This window comes from Botryllus schlosseri, chromosome 14, assembly GCF_051294905.1.
Source record: "Botryllus schlosseri isolate E-star chromosome 14, Bs_hap1, whole genome shotgun sequence".
Lineage (NCBI taxonomy): Eukaryota > Metazoa > Chordata > Ascidiacea > Stolidobranchia > Styelidae > Botryllus > Botryllus schlosseri.
This window is the reverse complement of record NC_137249.1, coordinates 21,903,044-21,919,362: the sequence shown is the minus strand read 5'-3', so window position 1 is coordinate 21,919,362 and position 16,319 is coordinate 21,903,044. Positions and strand designations below refer to the sequence as shown.

Genomic DNA, 16,319 nt, shown 5'->3' with positions numbered 1-16,319 from the left:
ACTATATGAATATACCGTTATCTTGTAATTGCGATTACAATTAGACTTCTTTTTGTAGATGAAGGTTATTTATTATTTATTTTTGATCGCAGTTTTTACGAGGGTGGTAGTTCCCATATTAATACCAGTATATACGACACTAAATCGCGCGCAGCGCGAAGAAAAATTTCATGTAGCATAATTCTGCCCCAAAATAATCTTGTTTATATTGATTTACGAAAAAATTATGAGGCCTTCGAAATTTCGGACATTTAGGCATATTTTAGAAATTCCTCCCGGACGCATTTTTTGCAGTGAAATTCCGGACATGTCCGGGGAATTCCGGACGTATGGCAACCCTATATTACACGATCTGCGTGGAAGTGCGTTTGGCATCCATGTATAATACACCTCTACGCCTCTGTATTTGTTAGTGGCGATTGTGATTGGACTCTTCGATGCGACGGTTAATTACATTGACAATGCGGTAATGGGCAAACTTTATTGTCAAGCCAATCTTATGAAATTAGGCTCAGCCTAAAGTTTAAACGAGCTCAGCAGGCCAGTTATGTGGTAACAGAGGTAATAGCTGATAATTCAAAACCTCACAAGGAAGCGGAGAAAGGTCTTCCAGCCTGCAATAAAATTGTAAAGAAATGTTTGGGAAGAATTGAAAACGATTCCCAAACATTCGTTCCTAGAGGTATTTGTGAGATGTCCACAGAGATACAAGAAAACTCGAGCAGAGAAAGCCTACTTGAGTGCTCCGAAAAGTTAGAAGTACTTCGTCAGTGACCACCTCTACAAGACTATGGTTGCTGCTACACGCATTCTGGTAGTTTGCCCGTGCCGTAAGCCAAAAGAGCTCAGAACCACTGTGCTAGCGTGCCGCGAACTATTTTTCATTTTCAAAGTGTGCCGCGAGGTCAAAAAGGTTGAGAACCACTGCGATACATTGTGCACAAACGACAGGGATCTAGATCAGGGGTTCTCAACCTGCGACCCGCAGACGTTTATATGCAGCCCGCGACATCTTTCAATATGAATGCAATTACTATACTGACACGGTATTGTTACATATTTATTTAGCTACTTATCTCTCATATCGCACCGTCTCTGTTTTGTTTGTTTAATTACTCTTTTATGTTTTCTGGTTTCTTGATATATGCCTGAATTTAAATGGGTAATGTTTTGAATCGGTATTTGGCTGAATCCCGTTGCGTAGTATAATTTTAAAAAGTGTTGTACTCACCGCCAATGGCTCGAACAGAAACAAGTGCAAGGGAGGGGAAATAAAATCGCGATAACTGGATTTGTAACTCTGCGTATAAGAATGAATTTTCTTTCTCACGTATAAATAGAAAACCGATGTGTCATTTGTCGAAAAACAGTTGTAACGAAGCGCAGAAGCCTAAAATAATACCACGACAGTTTCTTCTGGAGTTATACATATCGCCTGATCTTAGAAATAAAACGTTAATTGCTAACTAGGTGACAAGCCCAGCAATGCTTATTTCGGGCTATTTGTTAAAATTGCCGACGACATTACAGACGTATGGTTGAAAATGGCTAGAGAAGGGAGAATAAGGTGTCATTTCAATAATACCGTAAGATACTTTGTGAATATCCGTTGTTTCCGGAACTCAGAAGTCAGCAGCAATGACAACATCACCTGACATATTTCGAAGCTACAGTTGTCTGATTCAACCGTGACCAGAAGAGTGACAGCAATGTCAGTCGAACTTTTATCGCATGTTCTGAAACACGTTGCCGCGTAGACTATCTTAGCCTAGCATTGAACGAATCCATCGACTCCACAGACATTGTATACCTAATTATCTGGGTGGATTTTATCTGAGACATATTTGCAGAGGAAATGCTGGCTGGGCAAACCTGGGGAGAGTACCAGCGAAAAGAATCAACTTAACAAAGCTGATTTGTTCAGAAATGACCCCGAACGCCAGACTTCTCATATTACTGCGAGCTCAAATTCATAATGGCCTCTGTAACGAAAAAGCGACCGTTATTTTATACTAGTTCGCGCACGCATTGAAACAGAGAGCTGGGTTCTCAGGTGAAATGGTTTGTAGGTGCACGTACCGACTTGCCAACGAATGCAATACGCGCTCCATGAAGGGATTTACTTGCGCCGCTGGAAAATAAATATTCTTTCAAAAGGCAGCAACTAGAAACTCACGAACGTTGTCCGCTAATGCATCAGAATGCATAAAAATATACTAAATGACGACAGTTGCCTAATTTAATAGTAGCCTATAGCACCAAAATGCATGGTAATAATTCTCTGCGGCCCGCAGCGTCTCTTGCTGCGGCCAGTTATACAAGTGAAGTTGAGAACCCCTGATTTGGATATATCCCTGACAAACGATTATCGCTAATTAGAAACACGCTTCTTGCTAATTGGCCGTCCGTGGCCGCGCGCAACACTGATAGAACACAACTACGGTAACTGAATTGCAACTGGATTTTAGCGTCAGTATGGTCATTTGGAAAGGACGGGATTTGTGTGCGATCCTGAATGTTGAAGATGAACTCGGTAAAGGTAGCTGTTAGAGTGCGTCCACTCATCTCCAGGTAAGATACCAAAGTCTGTGATGAAATTCTAACACCTGCTGCTTGACATTAAATTCTTTAATCTCTCTCTATGCATTGTCGCCGTTGTAACATTGCGTAACTCATGATTTCTGAGATTCGTTATTCATCATTGTCATGGACTCTTGCCGTGGAAGAAAGATCAAAATTTATACAAACCCAGGCACACCATGTATCTGCGTTACACCAGCATGGTTGTAATTAAAGACGAGCTTCTTTGAGCCTTGGCGGTCCAGAACTTATATATACAATTGAATAGTAGGCGTTTATTCATATTGAAATCCAAATATTTTCGGCTGACACTCGTCAGGGTAATCATCAGCAACTAGTAGAGAATTGTGAAGAACATCGTATATCAACTAGTGCCGAGCAGATCGAAAAATTCTCTTATTACTGCGATCCTGTTTTTCAATTCTCTGGTCCGACTTCTTAACCGGATTCTAAAAATGAGCAATATCCGATCCGAAAAACTCCGATCATAATCATCTGTGAGTAACTAGTTCTATTCAACTACGTTCGTCTATTATGCGATGCGGGTTATTGCAAAAAGCAGGGTTATTGCCTATTCAACTACGTTCGTCTATTATGCGATACGGGTTATTGCAAAAAAGCAGGGTTATTGCAAAAAAAGCAGTCCAACCTGAGTCATGATTTTCTGATGACTCGACTTGATTCGAGTCATTTTCTCACAATATGAAAATGTCTTGACTCGAGTCAAGCTGTGTATCGATTCGACTTGAACTCGAGTCATTGCGCATGTCAATCCGTGTATTGACTCGACTTGAACTCGAGCCATTGCGCATGACTCGAACCAAGTCATATGACTCGAGACTCTGACGGCCCAGACCGACATTTCATTGTAATTTTGAATAATAGTAAAGTTACCACACTATTGTGATTTCGTCTATTATGGTACTGGTACTTCAACATCCAACCAGAATCTGCTACTGCTAGAAATTAGTGAAATTAGTATGTTACAAACGCTAACCATTCGATATCACGAAACAATGGCTTCAACAACGACTTTACCTGGAAATTGAGCAGTCAACACAATGACTTGGACTCGGGACTTGAATCGTAATACCAGACTAGGCCCTCTGCTCGCTGACTTGGACTCGTACTTGACTCGGTGGTGAATTGAAAATGTCTCAACTTGACTTGAATCATTACCGCAAATGTAAGTCGGACTTTGACTCAGAGCCTTGTGACTTGGTTACAACCCTGAAAAAAAGAAACATGGCATTAAGAACTCGCAGGTTGTTATTGAAAATTGAAACAAAACAACATGACAATAAGTTTGAAGTTCATAGGTTGGTATTGAATATTGATTGAAACAAAACAAACGAGAGAATGAAAACTCAAGGACCAAGCCCAACCTTTACCTGAAGTAATCGTACCAACTTGGACTTAGCAAGCGGTTTATTTCCATGAACTGCTATGTTGCTGATGATTCAAGTGTGAAAGAGGACATGGCGGTCCTTTTCTTTTTTAACGGCATTGCCTCATGTACTAAATAGTAACTCACTTGCAGCATAAGATGTTGCTACTGAAGGAAAAGTTGATGCCGATCAGTGTAAATAACGAAATTATCTTTTGACTGAAATTTCCAGATTTTACCCCTCACAATTCATGTTTTATCTGTGTCAACTTGATTTCAAGTAATTGGACCTTGACATTACTAGTACCGAGCAGATCTTTTTGCTGCTCAGAAAGTACGACATCGAACCTTGCACTGATGATATTTTTGGATGCAATGCAATGCAATACAGAATTGATGTTTGTGTTTTGAATGTGGATTTCAAATTTTAGTGTTATCAATATGGAGGTTTGTGATACATGTGATACAAACCCTACAACTCCATGTTAGTAAGAAATCTCTCGACAGTCACCGTTTTGAACTTATCAATATCGCGAGGCCGCACTACCGATGAACGCCATTGTAAATGCAGTTCTAGCAGACACTATTCGATGCCCGAGCCCTATTTATACTTGGAGGTGGCTTCATTTGTTTGAGCAAGTTTTGAAAAGTAGTTGTAATTGATGGGGTATGTTGCTCAGTCATAAGATCAATCATTACATGCTTTTGGCATCCTACCGACTGCTTCAGTGCCTAATTTTACCTATAAAATCAGTAATTTGCTTGTAACTTTTTTCTGTTCATTTTTAAGAGTAAGTTCTATTCATGGAAGAGAGATAGAAACATGTTGCTTCTGCATCTTTTAAGCCCAAAACTACCTTTCTAGTGTAAGAGGTTATCAAGATATGGTGAAATTGCCTATTTTCGGCTCATTCGGTGAAAGTGCACGACCACTAGAGGGTGTATGAACCCAAAATTATGATACAATTTATTTATATGCTATTTGGCACCACGTATCAAGACACTTTTTTGAAATTCAAATATTTTCATTTTTCACTCCACCCTAATGAACAGATAAGATATGGAACTACACGCAGCTGTGATCTTTTTTGACTGACATCTACCTCGTCCTACAGTCCTATGTCACAGTTCTTTTCAATGTTGATCTTTTTGAAGCCAGGGCCCTTTCTAGTTCTTTCCTTGTGAGTGCTTTTTTTCGTTTTTTTTCTGGGCTTTTTTGTCGCCCAGGGAAACCTCCTACGGGAATCGAGCCGGGGCCGCCTGATTCGTAGGCGCTTATCGTCACCACTACGATATCTCCCCCGCTGCATCAAGATCTTTATTTTCTTTCTTCGATAATTGAGCAATTGCACCGCACAAGACTAAAATATTAAAAGGGAAAATGCCTAGTCATTTGATGACTGTACATAAATTCGGTACGGTACGGTGGTTCCGGGAATTTATGAACATTAGTCGTTTATTTTCGCACTGGCTAGGCGGCTACTGACGTGTTGTAGGTAATGTAAAGGTTCGCAATAACGGTATATAGAGTTTGACTAAATCAGACTGATTTCATCACGCTCAATAGCCTACATTTCATTGTGACAGAATAAATTCGAATTTTCAAATTTTCGTATTGCGGCTCTTTTGATATTTGGCTCGCCCGTGAAGCAGGTCAGCCCACCCCTGATCTATATGTTGAACTCGAATGAAAACTTGTTACTCCTGGGATATTAATTCATGAACTCGTATTTTCAGAGAGAACGGAGACAAAGTCTATTGGACTCACGACACTCGTGCAATCAAATCCGATGGCCGTAAAGATCCTTACGTTTTCGGTAAGATCACTTTTAGTGTTATGTAGTGCGAGGGTCCTTACCGTGTTCTGTAGACAAAACGACATATTGAGAATATGTTTTTACAAAAAGTGAAACATAAGTTTTCAAAATGCACAAAGCTTGCAGGCGATTTATTCGAACCTGATGCCTTGAATATATGAATATATATAAACGGTATGTATATAGAAAATGTTTTTAAAAACTATGCGTAATGTACAGAAATGTATCAAACTTAGCAGTTAAGAACGTCAACGGAATATTGTATGAATCCGTTCGGATGCTTAAGTCTAGGGGTGTTCACTGTGCACATGTGCAGCTTACGGGAGTGCAACTTACAAACGGGCATTCCGATGCTGGGTCTTTTCACGCTGTAGAAGACACGACCTAGACATGAAGTTTCGGACAACATGCGACCAAGTGACTCCCGTGCGGTGTATGAGTTGCCAAAATGATTGGTGGCGATAAAACCTAGAGACAAAATAACCGTCGCATGCTGACTAAAACTCTCGACTATGATATGTCCACGCTCAAGCCCCCAAAGGGACCAGCACCGAACAGTCCAGCAGTTTGAGCTGCGCATATATCAAATGAGACCTACCGAGGAAAATTATGAGCCCATTGTCGAAATGGGAATTTGGAATTGTGTTTGTCTCTCGGAAAGAGATTTTTCTAGTTTCGTCTGGTGTGCCAACGATTCCAATATATCTGAAGCAACTACAATATTAACCGCTTTACTGCGACCTTTACAGACAAATCTAGTGTCGGACCAACCTTGAAGGGGCAATGCACCCTAAAAATGATGTGGTCTCAAATTGAAGGACAAAACGGAAAAAAAATTGTTAGCCTCCGCTATTTTCTTCAGAACGCTCCCGTAATGGAGCTGCAATCAATTGAAATTTCCACAGCAACTTAATGCTCCAGCAGTCACGCAGAGATCGAACGTTATATCGTTGTCAGCCGATGTTATGAAGGAAATATGTCGTACATGCCAAGGTGGCTTAGATACCGCGTTCAACGGAAGATGTTAAGTCGGGAGATTTATGTCAAAATCTCGCCTGGTGTATTTTATTTCATTAGGACAGTAGGGCCTGTACGATATATTTCCTTCATAGCATCGGCTGACAATGACACCTATATGAAGCTCGATCTCTGCGTGACTGCTGGAGCGTGAAGTTGCTGTGGAAATTTCAATGAATAGCAGCTCTATTATGGTGGCGTTCTGAAGAAAACGGCTGCAGCCAAAATTTTTGTTTCGTTTTGCCCTTCAGTTTGAGACCACATCATTTTTAGAGTGCAGTGCCCCTTAATGTGACAACAAACCGACTTGAATGATACATTGATACAGGCGTGGGCACATTTTCATCATCATCAGACCATATCATCATAACAACACTGATTGGCCTGTCACTTATTGGATATAGTACCGAACACAGTGGACCTAAAAAACGACCAAATCAACAGCAGTAGATCGATAATTGCGGGACTGAAAATAAATTATGTAAATGTGATGTATGTAGTACAGGGGTGGCCAACCTTTACAGCCAAAAGGCCACATTCGATTGACTAACTATTGCGCGGGCCACTAGCCGCACCAAGCACGAAAATTTTTCGAAGTTCATAGGTCAATAATATTGTCACTTGACCAGCCTATAATGCTGGCCTGCCGCATATCGCTGGGCTCAGTTTACAAGGACTGGACTATTCAGCGCCTGAACATATCGATATCAAAAGCTTCGACCAACATGCCCTAATCATTTTGTGCCTAGGCTCCATAGTCGACGGTCTTTCTGCAAGCGCAAGCGCAAAGCCGCATATGCAGAATGACACTTTGTCTCGTTATCGCGATTATAGTTAGACTCAATCTGACACATTAGGAGTTCTTTCATTTTCACAAAGAAGTAACAATATTAAAAGCAATAAATCAAATGACAACATGTTGCACGAAGCGTGTTGAAAATTTTTACTTTTGATCAATCTATTGCAAATTATTCTGATTTCTTGTAGTGTACGAAGATCTACCAAAATGTGACTGGCTAATGAGAGAGAGAGAGGGAGTCTTTATTTTCATTGAACCAAAATACATAACAAACGGCAGTGATGGCGGTACAGAAAATATGCGTGCACAGTAGTCGGTATTAGATAGGAATGATCGATAAGACCGTGAAGGTCATCTAGTCTGATCACACCAGCATCAAACAGGTACACTTGACTCTGAACAGTCTGGCTGTAAAAAATGTTCAGTTAAGAAAGGAAAATTGAAAAAACAATGGTAGCAAATGATCAATGAAGCAATGTCTGGGCGAGGTAGAGCAACAGTGTTAGTGTAACGACAAGAGGTGATCAAGTAGGGCTTTTTTGAATCTATTATAAGGTAATTCACGGATATCTGGTGGTAATGCATTCCAGATGATAGGTCCCGAGTAGTCGATAGATCTCTTAGTCAGGTTGCTATTGGGTGGGGGTAAGTAGATGTTTCCTTTAATGGATCTGTCAATACGTCGGGACTGACAATTTAGTCATCACATCTCAAGGGTTGCGGCCAGACTAATTGAATTTTTGGTTGGCCTTGCAAGTTCACTATCAGTGTAATCCATTTTTGATAATATTAGTTATTTCAGAAATTACCACGCGGGCTACTCAAAATCTTCTCGCGGGCCACTGGTTGGCTGGCCCTGATGTAGTAAATTGATGTAGTATCATGTACATTAATTGATTAGTCGGGTGCTGTAGCGACCAAAATTTAATCCATTCATGACCAATAATTCAAGAATCATTGGCGCAACGGATGCCGTCGCCAGCTGCAAAAAAGACGTTGGTTGTATTCCTTGCTTGAAATGTTAAAACAGCTGGTTCGTGGAACAGAACTGGAAGGTAGCTTTCAATACAACAGCCATTGCAGTAAAATATTTATTCAACTCGAAGAACCGTACAGTTCAAAGTTTGTTATTGTTACCGTTGTTACATTACGGACTTCATGGTATGTAATTTCTGATTGTTGCGTCATACTTTGCCTTTCTGGTTTTGATTTTCAATCTGTTTAAATCCCTTCAGTGCGCCGTTAACTCTTGAAAAGAGGCACCCGAAAGTCTTCGAGTTGAATAAATATTTTACTGCAATGGATGTTGTATTGAAAGAAATGTTGAAACGTTAAATATTAATAAATTGAATGTTTTGCACGCAAGCTAGTAAAAATTTGACATATTTTAGCACGCTGCATACAAAAGATTGCCCGTTCCAGAGAATTGACTAGGCCTTGGTAGCCTAGTAAAGTTAACCTAATGATATCAGCTGACAATTTTCTCTGTTGCTGAAGTTATTACCCCGGTGTGTAGGCCTACTGTGTGGAGTAACTGACTGACGTGTATGCCAGCAATTAGGGTCTGGTTAACTTCGTGCGTGCATAACTCTCGGTCGTACGACTAGTAAAGCACACATCCGTGGTCACTGCACAGTTCTCTGTAGCGATATGGGTTAGCGGTCGCCCGCTTCTATGTGATGGTTAATTACATCTCTGATGTGTCGGTGAAAAAACAAGCCATAAGTAAGTAGTAATGTGCACCACAAAAGTCTGTGGCTTTTCGTGTAATTACTGGCATCTTTGTTTTAGTAGCACCCTGTTATAGTAGCATCCTATTGACACCCTGTTGCATTTCGACGCGCTGTTTCAGACCGTGTCTTCAGCAGCGATGAAGAAACGAAAGAAGTCTACAAAGAGATTGTTGCGCCCATTGTCGATGAGGCCATGAAAGGATTTAACGGTAACGTCTGAGCATGGTACGAAAAATCTTGATTGCTCGCTATATACTTTGTTTCACCTCAGGCACCGTATTCGCATACGGTCAAACGTCCAGCGGGAAGACCTACACCATGATGGGTAGCCCGGACAGGAACAATCCAGGCATTATTCCGATGGTAGTGCGGGACACTTTTTCTCACATACAAAACGTATGGCTTTGAAATGAATTCTTCAGCTCGGTAACGATAGTGGCCAGTAACCAAGTCGCAAGTCAATTCTACTTTTAATAGTTTCGACTCGAGTCAAGTCAGAGTCAGGGTTCAAGGGTCCGAATTGCAGAGTTTAGACCCGGAGTCCAAGTCATTGTGTCCGCTGTTCCATCGAGTTTAATCCTATTCAACTCGCGTTTCTACTCTCTGTTTGGGGGATATTGAATGCCTCATATTAATAATATGGTAATTTTCCTTTACACAGTTTCTGGCCCTATTTCACAAACACTTGTACCATACTGATAGACGAAATACGAATGGATGTGATTGCTTACTATTCTTCGAAGTTACAACGTAATGCCTTGAATGCCTGTCAGCGTCTCTTGTCTTGCGCAATGTCTCGAGTACAAGTCGAGTCAATACACAAATAGCCTCCAGTCTAGTCATTTTACATATTTTAGAAAATGACTTGAGTCAAGTGGTGTCATCAAAAGTCACGTCTAGAGTTATTGCAACCCTGGTAATTGTAATTCTATTTCGAGTAGTTGTTTCTTGCTTCCACTATTTCCTCAAGTGGTTATGTACTATATGTAGTTTCTACTGGTACTTGGGTAGTCATTTAGGCAGATGTGGTTCGTAACGAAGTATTTCTAATTATACTTCTGATAGACTTTTGCCCACTGGTGCTACTTACTCAAGCTGTTACGTTTGCGGAACACTTCAGCTTCCACTCAACAATTTTCTATGCAAAGTTAGGCATAAGATACTTCTGTACTACGAAATCACCTGTGATTGTTATTGAATAAAAATTTACAACATTGCTTATACTTCTGCTCGAGTGCCAATGATGGCTACTTTGACCACGACCAATTCTCTCATCGTTTTCTATTGTTGCCGCAGACTCCGGAAAGTGAGTTCCTCCTCCGCGTGTCCTACCTTGAAATCTACAATGAGGCGCTGAAAGACCTACTGGCGCCCGCCAGCGACACGACCAAGTTGGAAATTCATGAAGATAAAAATGTGAGTATGTTTGTGGCCGTATACTTGTGAAAAGTTTCTAAGACGGCAGAAACTGCATGTCTTACACTTATACTGCCATCTAGTTCAGTGGTTCTCAACCGTTTTGTCTTCGCGGACCCCTTCCGGACCGTCAATAGACCGCCACTAAGTTTTAGATTAAATTCAGCTCAATTATCGTGCAATCTTCATTTGTCTTGTGCAAATTATAACTGTAGGCTTAGTGATAAAGAGCAACAAAATGACTTTTCTTGAAAATAAGATCGTACTATTCATCGAGAAATTGGGTTGACTTGTATTATTTCGAAGCGAATTTTGCAACTGCATTTCTTGAAATAAGTGGTAGTGTCGTGAAAAAGCGTGCCTTCAGTTGATATGAACAAGGGCCGAAAATTAATTTCCGCAAATAAAGGTGGTGGCGAGTGTAAAATTAATGTGTAACGTTTTCGACGACAAATTTCGGTATGATTGCGAAAAATATGGCACCAAAATTAACAATTTTTTTTAATGAACACAGCAAGCCTGGTTATTCCCATCAAGCACAGGGGTGTCAAACATACGTCTTCTCATTGCAAAATAATAATCTCATCAACGGGCAGATTTAAACAAGTTAAGATTTTACTACTAAATGTTTCGACGCGAATAATTCAGCATATTTCTCACCGTGAATACGTCGGACCAACGACACATGTCCAGTGACATTGTCTGTCCACTAAAACAGGCCTAGAAATATTTCAATTATATCCTCGTTACAGCCACTCTTAGTACCGTAGTTTATAAATGTATTCAATCTGCCAATTACAGAATTTTTGCCAATCCATTGTTTGCGAATATTCCGCTGTTGCTTGAATAGCGTCCCGACCCCACATATTTCCTGCTATCAAAGCATTCCAGAAAAAGCAAAGATATGGGTGTCGATGTAGCATATTAAAATTATTTGAGTGGTCCAGCCTGCAAGCGACTAAAACTCTTGAATCCGGCCGCGGCCCAAGTTGAGTTTAACATTCCTGATCTACCAACTTATCTTAAAGTTATCATGGAAAATGGTTACGAATATCACGGGAGGATTTTTGTAAACATTTCGAAGTCACCCTCATTGACCTTACTCATTCAACATTTTTCTCTACAATCCCTTACGAAACATCTTAAAACAGCAAAATGTTTGTACAAGTAGGCTATGGGCAATTTAGGAATTAAAATGAGTCTGCACATTAGGATATTTCATCTCAGACGACCATATTGTTGTTGTGAGCTCTGGAGTTTTACTTGTAATAAACTGAAAAAACTGTGCCTCGTGATTTCCTGATTTAAAAAAATTACGAATTAGGTTATCAATTATTTTGAGGCGGTTCTCAACCTTTTTTGCTTTGCGGACCCCTTTAGACCGTCACGGACCCTCGCGGACCCCTCCAGTTTTAGTTCAAATTTAACTCAATTATGATGCAACCGTCATCGGTCTTGTGCAAATATGAACTATAAGGCTTGTGATAGACAGCAACAAACTGACCTGAGGCTTGTGATAGACAGCAACAAAACGACCTTTCTTGAAAATAACACGATACTATTTATGTAGCAATTGAAGATCCTTTTATCTCAAAGCTAATTTTGAAGTTGTATGTTATGAAGTAAGTGGTGTTGTCTTGAAAATCGGCATCTCTGATTTGATATGAAAGAGTGCCGAAAATCCATTTCCAAATGAATAGATGATGTAGGCTATGTAGGCTAGTGTAATATTACCGCGTAACACTTCCGACGATACTTTTGATGATCTCGCAATATTTACGGCACCCAAATGAAGAAACATATTTCTAATGAACATATCACGTTCAGCCTAGTATTTTTTTTAATCTAGGATCATATCACGTTCAGCCTAGTATTTTTTTAAATCTAGGATCTCATCTTGAAGTTATTATGGAATAGTGGGTATTTACAAAGGATAAATAAATTTCGTGGCGGTGTTTCAATCCCTTCATTGGGGGAAATTAGGGAAAACTCCTCGGAAATTTCGGACTATGATTTGATGAGACTGAAAACTTAAAATTGAAAAGGTTTGACAAATATTGATTGAAATTACCATCTCCATGTTCCATCTTTTTTCAACAAACCCTCAAAAAACGTCTCTGAACAGCAGTATGTTTGTATCAGTAGGTTATTGGCAATTTGGCAATTGGAATGAATTTGCACAGTAGGATATTTCGTGTTGGACGATTATCCTGATGATGCGAGTCATGAGATTTTAGCACAGTGGTTCTCGAACTTTTTCAACTCGTCGCCCTATTTTGAATCTCCGCGCCGATCATCGCTACCCCTCAAATATTTAGAACCAAAAAACATCACTTCGTCAGCCCCCCAAAAAATGTTGGTCTTTGGCCCCATGTTTGAATCGGTCAATATGGTCGGGAATTGCATATATATTGCTATCAATTTTTTATCCTCTTTCTGCTCACGTAATCAAATTTACCGGTAGTGCTGAGTGTGGTGTGTTGGAAAAGGTAGGACCCCTAAATAATAATTGGTATTTCTTTACTTGCAAATAATTTTTTCCTTGCGGTATGGCATTTGTCCTGTGGGGTTAAGGTCGCCAGGACAGAAACATTTGACGCCAGCCATTGAGGCGCCTATGGACAATTAAACATATATGTATATATATATCGAAGTTTTCGGTCCGCACACGGGCATTTTTTTCGGCCAAGGTAAATCCATAAATCATGCGTATTTTGTTGGGTGACGGGTACCCCCAAATCAACATACATGCAAATATTAAATCGCGCACAGCGCGAACAATTTTTGAGAAGTGTTGCATGAATGTCTAAAAAATTACTCTATAATTTATGTTAATTCACAAAATAATCTTGGGCCCCCTTCGAGTTCGGCCCCCACCCCCAATTGGGAGGTTTGGGGTGCGGTAGTTACGGTCCAGACTTCAATATAGCTGTTTTAATGCGCCATCGCCCCCTTCGTTGTTTTCGCCCCCTATCGCACCCTTCATCCGTTTTCGCCCCCTATCGCCCCTTTCGTTATTTTCGCCCCCTAGACAGCCAAATCGCCCCCTGGGGGGCGATATCGCACACGTTGGAAACCACTGTTTTAGCAGTTGTGGAGCGAAACTGCTTCGTGTTTTCCCTAATTACATATTAGGTTTTCAATCACACTGCAAATTTAGAGGTGTCGCGGACCCCCTGAAATTGCTTCGCGGACCCCTAGGTCTCTTGTTGCATCGTGTTGCTTCTTCTAAATACTCGCGTTCGATTAAAGTATTCAGGCGCATAGACGAGTTGTTCTATAATGGCATCGATTTCAGGTTGTTCAAACTTTTCTCATCTTTGATAACTCGGGCCTTGAACACACGCCTTGAAAACACATCTTCTGATGGTTATGTTTAAGTATTGACGGAAATCAAGTACGCATGTACATGTTTGCGGACATTGTTGTCAATCTTTTATCACAATCGAGAGATAGGAGCCAAAGCATGCTGTGCGCGAGACGCGATAGTTAGGCCTACTATGATATATTTCGTGCCAGGCCTATTGCAGATGCAATTGTGAAGGCCAGCAATGGTATAGTGCGCACCGGATGTATTGCAGATGCGATTCTTCAAGCCAGCGGAACTAGGCTTGATAGAGCCGGGATATATCAGGCCAGCGATGATTGCCGAGCGCACAACAATCGCTGATGTAATTTTGCAACCATCTCAGCGGTAGATCGCGTTGCATTGCGCTCGAACCACATTCTCGCTAATTGGAAACATGGTTTTCGCTAACTGGCCGTGGTCGCGCACAACACTGCTAAAATACGACAAACTGAATTGCTACTGAATATTAGCGTCAGTGTGGTCGTTTAAAAAGGACAGGGTCTTCCTATGCGCCTGAATGTATTGCTGTTGATTTGCTTGCGTATTCAGCAGCTCTACGAAATACATTGCTTATTTATAAATAGATCAATTCACCAGGCAGTAAGTTACAGACCTAACGGAATTCTGGGTATGCTGCAAACTTTGAAACATTCCTGGATATGCACGGCATATACCCGAGTTCAGCGCCTATGATTGTGACCTAATCATTTTGAGCAGGCGGACCCTGAAATGTAGGAAGTTGATGACTGAAAAAAGGTCATCGTCATGGCCTGATTACCTATTGGAGTGCGATTATTATTGTGTATCATTCACGTGACCTGTGTTTAGCACTGAGAATATTACAAAATTAAGGAAAGATCACGAATATGGATCATATACATTCATAGTTTATAGTTGCAGTTGCAATACAGGCCTTTCACGGACTCCTTGAAACTAGCTAGTCTGAGCTACACTGCTGTTTTACTTGAGACACAGTTCCGTCAAAAAGACCACATGACAACTTCTCCAAAATTCTATCTCTCTGTGACTGGTTGATCTCGCCAAGAACATCCAACAGTCCAGTACTGCGTGATTCGGTGTCGGACGGATATCTGGTAAATGGGTTGAAAAAGGATGATTAGGGCGATTGTTATGTGTCAAAATTTTATCAACATTGTAGGGTGGCGTGTGACAAAAAATTGTGATGTAGATAACATTGTCAAAATAAAGCAATAAGGTGTGTCACCAGCAGTGTGGGCACAACTTCAGTGTTGCCAGCCAATTGCTACTGTTAAACGCCCTTACTCCGTTCTTGGCAAGCGTGATGTAACTATTGGAATTCTTGATAGGTCCAGATTTCCTTTGAAAGAAGTTTTCTAATGTAAAAATTTGTCAGTTGGAGTCAAAAATATTTTTCAAGGCAAACTATTTCGTAAGAACAGACCGTTCCAACCAGAAATACAGATAAGTAGGACAATTCTAATATTTTAAGCGGAAACGCCTGGTTTGCATAGATGAGGTCAAAATTGAGTTTCTTGAAGTTTCTTCTGTATATGACCGGGAATCTTACTGTCATAATTATGTGATAACCATGTAATCGACATATCCTAGGTTTTAGAGGCTCTATGCAATCATATATCTCAAACCTACGCGGTAAAATGGTATTATTCATTATACTGTCCCTTTATTTGACTATCGGACTGTGGCATGTCACAATTTCATTTTAGCACAACATAGTCGTCCAGGGATTGAAAGAGAAGCCGGTTGGCACCGAAGCTGAGATTTTCGATCTCCTGAGCCAAGGAGACAAAAGGAGGCGTGTTGGTGAAACCAACATGAATAAACGAAGCAGCAGGTCGCACACTATCTTCCGTATGGTAAGTATTCCCAGTGTTTAGTTTCTCATGCTGTTTTGGGCAAGGATTCTCAACTTTCATTCTCCGAGAGCCCATTTAAAATAAAAACAACTAATTACATTAGGCTATTCCAACCTCAGGAAAAATTTATATGTATGCATATATGTAGGGTTATATCAATATAGTACCAGACAACCAGATGTGGTGAAAGCACTCGGTGTTGCTGTTCGAGTAGAAATAGTCCTGTAAATTTCCACTCAATTACAAGTAGGAGTACCAATTTCCCGAGCTTGTAAAAACTACTCCAGTGTAGTAGTAAAGTACTAGAGAGCCGTACATGGTTTCAGAGGTGTTTTTTTTAAATAGAGTAATCGTCTATTGCAGGG

General features: G+C 40.5%; 1 protein-coding gene across 8 annotated transcripts in view; it reads left to right on the top strand.

The window, feature by feature from the left end:
• The window catches only part of LOC145456510 (uncharacterized), a 487,292-nt gene that overhangs the window by 422,033 nt on the left and 48,940 nt on the right, over positions 1-16,319 (top strand). For 4 of the 8 annotated variants that reach the window (XM_080334638.1, XM_080334637.1, XM_080334636.1 and 1 more), the window contains exons 1-6: positions 3,733-3,899; positions 5,705-5,784; positions 9,453-9,542; positions 9,605-9,729; positions 10,630-10,749; positions 15,805-15,954. In XM_080334638.1, coding sequence (XP_080190764.1) covers positions 3,733-3,899; positions 5,705-5,784; positions 9,453-9,542; positions 9,605-9,729; positions 10,630-10,749; positions 15,805-15,954 — 732 coding nt within the window. Of the gene's footprint in view, positions 1-2,431; positions 2,572-3,732; positions 4,366-5,704; positions 5,785-9,138; positions 9,326-9,452; positions 9,543-9,604; positions 9,730-10,629; positions 10,750-15,804; positions 15,955-16,319 lie in introns of those variants that run through there. The other 4 variants (XM_080334639.1, XM_080334640.1, XM_080334643.1 and 1 more) reach the window with 4 other exon arrangements.